The 11,604-nt window shown below is 39.6% G+C and overlaps 1 protein-coding gene across 1 annotated transcript in view; it reads left to right on the forward strand.

The window, feature by feature from the left end:
- Positions 1-11,604, forward strand: part of TARBP1 (TAR (HIV-1) RNA binding protein 1) — an 81,024-nt gene that overhangs the window by 49,511 nt on the left and 19,909 nt on the right. The window contains exons 22-23 of the mRNA XM_012660362.1: positions 898-1,047; positions 7,215-7,301. Coding sequence (XP_012515816.1) covers positions 898-1,047; positions 7,215-7,301 — 237 coding nt within the window. The remainder of the gene's footprint in view (positions 1-897; positions 1,048-7,214; positions 7,302-11,604) is intronic.

Raw genomic sequence — 11,604 nt, forward strand, 5'->3', positions numbered from 1 at the left:
CCACAGGTCTTTCAATGCTAGGTAGTTTTTAACATACATCTATATTATACTTCATTAAACATAAAAAGGTATTTAAAAAAAGAAACATTTTAGAAATGCTTTACTGGGTTATTGAGAACATTTTCTCTTGGAATGGAGAGGTCTCCAGAGAAGGGTAACGCTGGAGAGAGGGTGGGGAGACGTCTGAGCAGGTGGGCTACACGGAAGAAGGAAACTGGCACGTCTGTTACGGAGCAGCCTCTGCTAAGAGTTTTAAACTGTTACATCTTATGGTTTCATTTAACCTTTATAGTAGTCTTTCAAGACAGGCCATAAATATCCTCATTTTACCTGTAAGAGCACCACAATCAGAGAGATTAGGAGAGCTGCCTGTGTGGTAACAAAACTAGTGAATGGCAGAGATGGAATTCAAATTCAAGTCTAACTACGAAATTCACGCTCCACTTTACAACACTGTCTCAGGGCTTAAAATGGCCTGAGACCTGCTCTCTGAGATTTTGTCCCCCCGCCCCACCACTGACCTCAGCCTCTGTGCTGCCCTGTGTTCTGAGTTTAAGCCCTGGCATCTTGGCAGATCTTGATTTAAATCTGAATTCTGCCACTAAGTATATGACTTTGGGAAAGTTAGTCAATTTTTCTGAGTCTTTCCTTTGCCTGTAAAAATAAAGATGACAATAACCTTCCTCACAGAATTGATATCCAAGTAGATTGTAAAGTACTCAATGAAAGTACTTCTTCATCATATTTAAGTCAGCAGTTTTTGGTGGCCTTGCTTGGTGAGTTGTAGTTTCAATAAATTACTTATGATAACTTTAAGCTAGTTTTTAAATGGGGTCTGTTTTATTTTTTAACATTAATAACCGTAACAGTTTAATTTGTGAATTTTATTTTTCTCAGAACTTCATGACTGGAATTATTGACAGGATTTTCCAGGCTGGTTTCATCAACAATCAAGCGTCTGTAAAATATTTTATAGAATGGCTTATTATATTGATTCTTCATAAATTCCCTCAATTTCTTCCAAAGTTCTGGGATTGTTTTTCTTATGTAAGTAAAGGACATTTTTCATATTTTTTTAAATTAAGAAATGATTTTGACTATGCTGGGAGATTTGTTTCACTTGAAGAGTTGTTTTTGACTCTCAGTTGCCCTAATGTATTCACACCATAAGTTACATTTTGCAAGATCTGAATTAATTTAGGAGACACAAATACCTGGCATTCATCTTGAATATATTATAGTTTTTATTTGAGGGCTGTTTGTTCCAACAAAATAAATACGGAAAAGGCTTTTGTTGGGGAAATAGGTGCCTGCTATACTATTATTTACTAAGCAATGTCTTTGATGTTAGAAGTACAAATGATGAGGAATTAAATACATTCCTTACATTAAAAAAAAAACCTTTTCGGGAGGGAAGTTTCAAACATAATGTAAGTAGAAAGAATAAAAGGGAATTCCCATTACCAAGCTAAAGACAGTATCGACTCATTTCCATTCTTGTTTCATCTATACCCTCACCCTTTCACTTAACTCTCCCTTTCCTGATATTACTTATATCTTGAAAATCATTTCTAAGGAACCAGTACTAAGATCAGTGATAGATTTTATCGTTGCAGGCTTCTTGACAAATACTCAATTGTACCTAAACATCAGTTCTAAGTATTTCCCTTGAATGTTTTGTTTTTGGTTCCCAAATTCACCCTTCCCTTTTCTTAATAAATGATCTTCTATTTTGTGTGAAAATGGAGGTGCCTTCCTCAACATCTCTCTTTTTCTGTTTCTTCCCTTTCAGTTTCAGGGGAAGAAATCCTTACGCTTTTTTCACATCTATCCCTGCAACCTTGTATCTATCTCCTTTGGGACTGCACTCTCCGAATCCTTCTCGCTTGTCCTGTTGATGTGTTCTCCACCCAGCCGTTGTCCTAGTTCTTCTTTTCTTTACCGTTAAACTTTGAGATTGAGGGATCTGTGCCTTAAACCGCTGTGGTCCGCCACGTTTTCAGCAGTGATACGCTGAGGATTTCATCTGCAGCTGCAAACTATTTTCTTTTCCTCCATCCCCTCCCTGTCATTTCACGCCTTTCACATTGGCAGTGGCTCTCCCTGCAGCTGATCATCACACTGTGGTCTATGCCATAGTTCCCTTCCTGTTACGCCCATGACTTCTGTTTCCTTCGTGTGCTTCCTTTCTGTCTCCCAACCCTTACGCTTGGTTTTATCTGAAGAATTGTTATCTGCTTCTCTTTCTGCACTGCCTTAACACTATAAACCCCATCTGTTCTGGGTCCCTGCTTCTCCGCCACCTATGAGACCTTTTCCATAATCACGTCACATTTCATCCTGTGTTAAACTAATTGATAATAGCGTCTTTCCTTAAAATTGGCTCCTTTCTGATGTCCTTCATTTTCCCAGTCTCCTGGCTTGAAACCTGGGTGTCATAGCAAGCAGCAGCAACAACAGCATCCTCACAGTAATTCTGAAAGATAGGTTGGGGTTTTTACATCTTACTTGTGAAGAAACTGAAGATTAAGGCATTTGTCATGGCACCAAGAAATGGCAAGGCTCTAATTCAGATGTCTGTTTAAGCTCAAATGCTGTATTCCTTTTCACCTATTCCAAGCTTCCTCTGGCTTTTCCTTCTCCTTTTCACACATAATGAGGAAAACTATTCTGTCATTTTTCCTTACATTGCTTCTCAGATGCATTCCTTTATTAACCTAGTTGTTCATGCCTGCTCTTACGTGGGTAAGCACTGCCTCAGAAACGCTCACAAAGGGCAGGCTGGTTCCAGTGTGATTCTAAGATACCGTGACGTGCATGTGTCCACAGGAGTGCCAGAGATTTTATTAAGTTCGTTTCTCGCTTGTCATTAGACTTTGTATATTCCCTGCAAATCTCTGATTTTTCCTGTGGACATCAGTCAAAGTTTTTAGTTGTAGGCAAAGGAAACTTTTCGTGATGGAATCAAAAATGGACTCAGAAAAAATAGTAAGGGAGTAGGGTGTTAGGTAGCTTACATAATTGCCCGGAAAGCTATGGTGTCATAGCTTGGAAAATTGGCAGGAACAGGGGGGACAGCCCAACAGCTTCCAGAACTGCAGCCACAGGCAGGCCGTAGAGCTGGTCCACTGGGGACATTACCCATTGGACACATGGTACCATCACAACAAGGCTGTGGCCATAGCCAACTGTATACCTGCTGCCTCTGCCTCCTGCAGTGGAGGTGGGTACTCTGTGGGCTCTGCTTCTCTAGGTTATGAGTTCGCAATGAAGAATTTGGGGAGGTGTCTCTGGAACCAGGTCAGGTGCCTTCTTGTTAGTGTCAGGGAGGCTGAATATCTGGCATTTTCAGCTTGCCCAAAGTGTCATAAGGTGGGAGAACTCCCTAAACTTGGAAGGGAATTCACAATAGATAATCAAGGAAAGGACAGTTGTCCGTTACATGCTTTTCCTCCTTTATGTGGAACAGATGACTTTTTTTTTTATTTTTTAAGAGAAAATTGATCATATAGCAATACCTGTATCTTCTCAATAGCAGTCATGCAGCTCTGCGTATGTCAGTATCCATCAGAGGTTTCTTCCCTCCTTTTACTGTGAAGGACCTGAGTCTTCACCTGTTCAGGAGTAATTTTTCTGCTTGCTCTCTGGCTCCTCTTCCCTCCTGCCTTCTTAGGAGCTTTTTGCCGTCAGTCTTTTTTCTGTCCTCAGTCTCTCCTTCTTAACCAAATGGTTCTGTTGGATTTTATTTTTTTATTTATTTTTATTTTTAACATATTCAAATCTCCTATATTTTTTTTTTTTTTTTGAGACAGAGTCTCACTCTACTGCCCTAAGTAGAGTGCTGTGGCATCAGCCTAGCTCACAGCAACCTCAAACTCCTGGGCTCAAGCGATCCTCCTGCCTCAGCCTCCCGAGTAGCTGGGACTACACGCATGTGCCACCATGCCCGGCTAATTTTTTTTATATATTTATTTTTAGTTGTCCAATTAATTTCTTTCTATTTTTAGTAGAGACGGGGTCTCGCTCTTGCTCAGGCTGGTTTCAAACTCCTGAGTTCAAACAATCCGCCCGCCTCGGCCTCCCAGAGAGCTAGGATTACAGGTGTGAGCCACCGCGCCCGGCTTTCATTGGCTTTTAAAGATGCTCAAGTATCATCCATTTTTTATGGATAGACTGGATATTTTCTCATCCTTCTCTTATAATCACCCTGTCTGTATACTATTTCACAGACATCCTGAAAGAGGTATCCATGTTCCATACTTCCAATTTTTCACATTCTTCCCAACCCTCTCTTCAATCCCTTGTAGACCAGTTTCCAGTTCAGTCACTTCTCAGAAGACACTGTTGCTAGAGTCAACAGTGACCTGCATGGGTCAGGTGTCACCCTTCATCATCTTCTCTTAGCCACATTCACGCTGTTGGTGATTTCCTTGTTCTTGGTTCTAGTGACACTCTCCTCTTCCTCCTGTCTGTCTTCTCTCTTTTCTGTGTCCTTTCCAGGACATTTTCTTTTCCTTCCTGCCAGCCTGTTATTTAATAAATGTTAGTGCTTCTGAAGGGCTAGCTAGGCCTTCTTTTTTCTTTATTTTCTCCTCTTTTGATAGTCAGTCTTATCTATGTCATGGATTCGCTGATTGCCTGATGTGAATGACTCACAAATTTATATTTCTATTCCACACGTCTTCCCGTAAGCTCCAGCTCAAGGGTTGGCAAACTACAGCCAGATTTGGCCTGGCAGAGTTTTACTGGAACACAGCCATGCACATGTGTTTCCATACTGTCTGTGGTGGACTTGAGCAGTAGCAGCAGAGACGCTGTGGTTTGCAAAGCCATGTTATTTACTTTCAGCTCTTTACAGAACAGGTTTGCTGACCCTTGCTGTAGACATACCCTCTGAATGTTTATAAGTCATCTAAAACTTAGATATTCAACATCAGGTGCCTTATTTTTTCCCCCAAACTTGATCTTCCTACCGTAGTGGACAGTACCATCTTCCTACTGTAGGGAACAGTACCAGCATCTATACAGTTGCGCAAACCAGAAATCTCGACACTTTTCGTGTTCTGGGTCTGATTCATGACCAGGTGCTGTTGATCTCACTGCCTGAGTATTTCTTAGTTATCTGTCATCTGTCTCTGTCATTGTATCTTGGTCCAAGCTCCTGTTGTCCATTGTGGTGGTTTCCTCACGGGGCTGCCTCCATCCCCTCCCAAGCTCTTCTCCACACTGAAGCCAGAGCAGGTTTTCCACAATGAAGGTTTGAACAGGTTTTCCCGCTTGCTTAAACATTGTTCTCAGGACAAAGACCAAATTCCTCAGAATGACCCGTGAGCCTTCTGAGATCTCGTGCCTCTTCCCTCTCCGGTCCCTTTGTGTGCTCCGTTCCTATTTCTGAATTTTAGGTAGACTGATTGTCTCAGTTTTCTGTTGCTAGAACTCTCCAAAACCTAGTGGTATAAACAACAGTGTTTCGTTATTTTTCATGATTTTGTGTGTTGACTGGGCCTGGCTGGGCAGTTCTTCTCCATGCAGTGTCTGCTGGAGCTGGGACTTCAAGTGGCTTCTTCACATATGTATTTGTCACCTCAGCTGCGGTGGTAGGAACAGCTCTGGTGGCCAAGTATCCATGTCTCCAGTAGGGGAGCCGGGCCTCTTTATAGGGTGGCTCAGGGCTCCAAGAATGAGCATTGCAGGGGCCACATCCTGATGTGCAAGTGCATGCTTGCTTGTGTCTCATTGGCCACGGCAGATCACATGACCACCCCCAGGGTGGGAGGGGCCTGCATAGGGCCTGAGTGTAGAGCTTGGTTCCCCGGGGGCCACGCACTGTGGCTGGGTACCACACTGACCTTTCTAATCTTTCCTACTTATCACCAATCCTTTTGCTGTTGGATCATTACACATACTGTGCTCTCTACCTGAAATACGGTGGGCTTTCTCCCCTTTGTCTGGATAACTCCCTCTCTCCCTTCAGATCTCAGTTCACATGGCATTCTTAAAGGAAGTTTCCTCCCTGAGTACTTGGAACCCGTTATTTTAGGTTTTCATAGCACGTAAATAGTACTTCTTATAATTAGAATTTTAATCTGATTTGATTTTTGTCTTTCCTGCCCTGTTGATTCTAAGTTCAGGAGAGCAGGAGCCTTGTCTATCATTGCTTTCCTTTGTTTCCATAGCACCTGTCACATAGAAGACATCCAGTAACTATGGGTTAAATAAAAGATTTCCTCTTGGAGAAGTTTCCAAACTGGTCTTCCTGCCTGTAGTCTCTTTCCTTTCCAGTCTGTTTGGCATCCATCCGTTTATTATCACAAAAATAACGTATTATTTCATATCACTGTTGTTGGGAATGTTTCCAGATGACAATGTAACACTCTAATATAGCTTTTCACCGTAGCTTTCTGAAGTCTTCTACACTATGATTCCATTTAACTTTGGAGCCTCATTCCTGTTGCTTCCTTACCAAGCTGGCCTCATCACCTCTTGCTGCCTTCGCCTTAAGTTTGCCCTGCATCTTTGTTCACTTTAATCATTTTTACCTGTTCTCTTTCTTTCCTGCTCTCCTGTGTTCCTTTCTTCTCCAGGCCGATCCTTCCTATCGTAAAGGCCTGGCCTCTTCTGAAGTGAAGCGCGCCTGTGGCTCCACCGCTTTCAGCCGTCCCTGGGTGTCCACAGGGGGTTGGTTCCAAGACCCCCACAGATACCAAAATCTGTAGACGCTCAAGTCCTTTACATAGGATGGCATAATATTTGCTTATAACCTGCACATATCCCCCTGTATACTTTAAGTCATCTCTAGATTACTTATTATACACAATGCAACGTAAATGCTATCTATGTAAATAGTTGTTATACTGTATTTTTAAAATTTGTATCATTTTTTATTCTTTTTATTTTTTTCCCTTGAATATTTTTGATCCACGGTTGGTTCAATCTGCAGATTCATAACCCACCTATAAATGAGGGCTGACTGTACTTTATCTTTAGTTACTTAGTATTTATGTTACCTGCTGCCTGTGTGTGCATTGGCATTTGGCTCTAGGCAGTCTCTTTCCTTTGTTTGCTTTCCGTCCTGCATCCCTACCCAGGCTGTGGGCTGCTTCTGGGAAGAGGCTGCCTCTCATCCTGGGCCCTCGCAGAGTCCTGCACGGTGCCTTGGACATGCACGGCTCACAGTAAGCCTTGACTGAATATTTGTCTGATTGTGTTTTCAGGGTGAAGAAAACCTTAAAACAAGTATTTGTACATTTTTATCAGTTTTGTCACATTTGGACATCATTACTGAAAATATTCCGGAAAAGGTGAGTTTAAATTGTTGGTAAGAAGAGTATAAATTTGACTATCAAAAAAACCCAATTGTACGTATTTTTACCAGTTTTTTTTAGATGGACAGCATTGCTGTGTTTTCTTATAGTTTGTCTCCTTCCCTTCCACTGCTCCCCTGATGTGCACATGTGCACAGGTGCAAATGCCCAGTAAGGTTTTATTACCCACTTACACACTGAGTACATACCAAATTTATAGGCAAATTAGTGGTTAATTTTTGTTGATATAAATAATTCTTAATTTTATAAAGAATTCACTTAGGATTTTTTAAATAGGACTTCAACTTACTGCATTCTTTGACTGAATGGTAGTTATTTAACAAATAAATTTAACAAAAGAAACTTTGCACAAGCAAAAATAAGCAAAAGTCTTAGCTAATTCTGGTTAATCACTATGGCAACTGTGAATAATTTAGGAGAACCTACCAGTAAGATTTAGAGCAAGATTCTGCATTATTGCACCTACAGATAAAAAGGTACTGATAGATTGTAAACTCTAGGAAAAAACTTAATATATGAAATAAGCGTTAAGTGTTGAAAGAGACGAAAATGTAGGGGAAAAAAGTTTTCCTTTAATTTTTCAAAGTGTTCTAGTTTTTCAACAGTGGTATATTTTTCATTAACCTAATTCATCAGTTCTAGGACAGACCTTTCTCCCCACCACATACATACATACATACATACATACATTTATGTATATAAATAAATGGGGGCAATCTTTGGCATTCCTTGGCTTTCAGAATCATCTCTGCCTTCATGTTCACATGGAATTTTCTTTGTGTGTTAGTCTCTGTGTCCAAATGTTTCCTTTTTATAAGAATATCAGTCATATTGGATTAGAGCCACCTTAACATCCTTAACTTACTAATTACATCTGCAATGACTGTATCTCCAAATAAGGTCACATTCTGGGGTATTGGTGGTTAGGACTTTAACATGAATTTTAGGGTAACAAAAGTCAACCCATAAGAATATATATATAGTATGCATATATATGATATGCACATATATAGGTATATATTCTTATGGGTTCAGTATATATATTTTCACTTAATTTTCATTAAGGTGTAGTTTTGAGATTAAGGACTTTCCAAAACCTCAGACTCGCTGCCCCCAAATCTGGTTCACACCTTCAATTCCTCAAGTTATTTGGGAAATCCCTGAAGCTGTGGGATGAATCTGAGAAGTAATTTCTTTAGGTATGAAAAGGTTCACAACAGGAAAAATTATTTATCCTCCTACACCCTCTCCCTTCCTGTCCCATGATTTCAGTGTATTTGGAGAGTTTTATCTGCACATATTTCCCTTTGCATTCTCCAGAAGCCCCAGGTGGATCTGAATGAGTCATAAATAAGATCATGGTATCATGGATATCTTGTCCACGACCAGCCTCAGTTCTAAATACACCCCAAACCCTCTTGGGCAAATGAGGGCCTCTGGTTTGCTCTGATCTATGTATTTCTAAATTATATAGCAGGCTAAGAAGATCGAATATAGATTCGAGGCTCTTCTTCCCCATGGAAGCCGAAAGGTCTTGCAATAACAGGAGATTTTAGAGTCAGGCGGACTTATCTTCAAACCTTGACCTTGGTATTTATTAATTGTGTGACCTTGGACAAACTACTTAGCCTCTCTGAAATATAACTTGTTTGCCTCTAAAAGGGTTTGGTGTTATCCCCTTCACAAAGCCCTTTCAGGATAAAAGGAGGTAATATAGCAAAGGTAGGTAGTAGTTGGCCATTAGCACATACTTAGCACATATAGAATTCTCTCCTTCCACAGGGATTGTGATAACAGATCCTGAGTTAGAGGAATTTGTAAGAAACCAGTGATCATTATGTCCTAGGGCCTTGGAGGATGTACCAAAACATTGCTACTTAAATGAGATATAGCCTGAATCCATAACAAGGTCAATATAGTATTTCATATGTTGCAGCTCAGATGATTTGCATCTAGAAAATTAGAAAGAAAAGGTTTTTTCCTCTTGCATTTGCTTCCTACTTTCTCCTCACACTTATCTCTTCAGTTTGGTTTTCTAATCTAGTTCAACAATCTTCTCTCATTACCTTTTCTCACATGCTTCCAAGTAAGAAAATTACCTACCTGATATACTTATTGGTGGATTTTGCTTTCATTTCTATTTCTATTTCTACTTCTATTTCTATCTATCTATCTATCTATCTATCTATCTATCTATCTATCTATCTATCTATCTATCATTTAGGGGTGAGATCTGAGAGATACAAAACTCATCCCTACCCACAAAATTTTCTTTTAATCAGTGGCTAGGGTCATTAAAATTGCCAATATTCAAAAATATGCACTAAGTTTAAAAGCTTTTACAATACGGAACAGATTTTGTATTAGCTCACTGTTTTCTTGACATTCTAGCACCTGCTGACATAGTAGACCACTCCTTTCTTGAAATATCTCCTGAGACATCACATTTTCCTGCTTTCTCTGGTTCATATCATATGAACCTCTTAGTTCCCTTCTCTCTTCTTGATCTCTAAATATTGGGATGGCCAGGACTCACTACTGACCCCCTCTTTTCTTATCTATTCTTTCTCTCTAAGCAATCTCATCTCATCCAATCTCATTTTTTTATGTTATACATTATATTTTTATTTCAGCATATTATAGGGGTACAAATGTTTAGGTTACATATATTGCCTTTGCTCCACCTGAGTCGGAGCTTCAAGCACGTCCATCCCCCAGATGATGCCATCTTATTTAGCCCTGGCCTCTTCTCATACTTTTAGATTCAAAAATCCAGATGCCTACCTGAGTTTTCTACTTTGATGTCTACAAGATGTCATCTTGCCATGTGAGATAATTAAAAATCTTGATTATTTAAACCTTTGGTGATCAGTTTTTTCAATTACACACAGCAAAATGCATGCTAACTCACAGGGTATTACCTACAGTGTCATATAAGAAGAAAACCCTGAGGCCATGAGGCTTAGGGGAGGAGAAACCTTGGCTAGTGAGAGGGCAAACTGGTGGCACTGGGGAAAGGATGCTAATGACAAACAACATGCAGTTTAGAATATATACTCGCAGAGGTATGTATGTGCTTTTATATCCATTAACTCAGTAAAGTCTTGTTATCCCTTATCCTTTCCTTAGTGCAGCATCCAGTATACCCAACCAAGTATTTCCAATATTGTTCTCACATAGACAGAATGTCATGCAAGGCGATATGACATGGCTGGTAGCGCGTAGATCTAGCTGTTAGGAGAATGAGGAAATCATTGAGTACATCTGAATCTAAGTTTCCACATCTGTAAAATGAAGTTGTTAAATTAAATACACTATTTATTTTTTAAGATGAGAGGCAACATACATGCTTACATATTAAAAGTTTTATTGAATATTGTGGAAAACAGGAGCCTTGAGGTACTCTCATGGATGTAATAAAATATTAACCAGTATAATTTAGAAGCAATTCAAGGTTCTAAAGTGCCTTCAGAATAAACAAAAAAAGATGAACCTACACTGATTGCATTATTTGTGTTGCCCATATCCTTATATTCATGTGAATTTGTGATCCACATGATAGTCATACTAATTTTCAGTTGACCAAAATAATTGTCCTATTTCAGAACAGCACATAATGCAGTTTATACAAGTAGTATGAGATTAGGCTTTTATGTAGCCATCCTTTGATTTGTTTAGTGCTCTCTAAAAGTCCAGTTTCCAGATTTGTGGATCACCTAATTGGTGACTATTTTCATTCTTCTGATCTTGAACTGTTTTGTAGTTTGAGGGACTGTTTAGACACAGATGTAGTTTCATTTCATAGAATATGCTGCAGTGCAAAGAATACATCTAACTCATTTTCCTCAAAATCAGTCTGCTTTTCTTCTTTTCTCACGTTCTGACATATTACTTCCTGAAAAGTCAAATTACTTATTTCCCGAAAAAACAGAGCTCAAAAAGGGTAGAGCATACACTGCCTGTTCAAACTTTTATAATCTACAGCAGCAAATATTCAAGCAGATGCGAAAGAGAAGAGATGCTTATTTTCGGATGCTCATAGTGTCTGCTCTCCCAGAAGACAGAGCTGAATGCTTTCCTTCTGATAACCCCCCAAAACATGTTTCTTTTATGCTATTCTTGCTAAAAATAACCCATAATGCTGTTTGCTCCCATGTTCTCTCCTCAGCAAGCTTTCCTCTTATAGACAGAAGTATGGAGGCAAGGCATTACCCAATGGTCATTGTTTGAGTGAACTACTTCTTGGAGATAAAGTCACCAATATATTTTTAACTGATTT

This window comes from Propithecus coquereli, unplaced genomic scaffold, assembly GCF_000956105.1.
Source record: "Propithecus coquereli isolate 6110/MARCELLA unplaced genomic scaffold, Pcoq_1.0 Scaffold66, whole genome shotgun sequence".
Classification (NCBI taxonomy): Eukaryota; Metazoa; Chordata; class Mammalia; order Primates; family Indriidae; genus Propithecus; species Propithecus coquereli.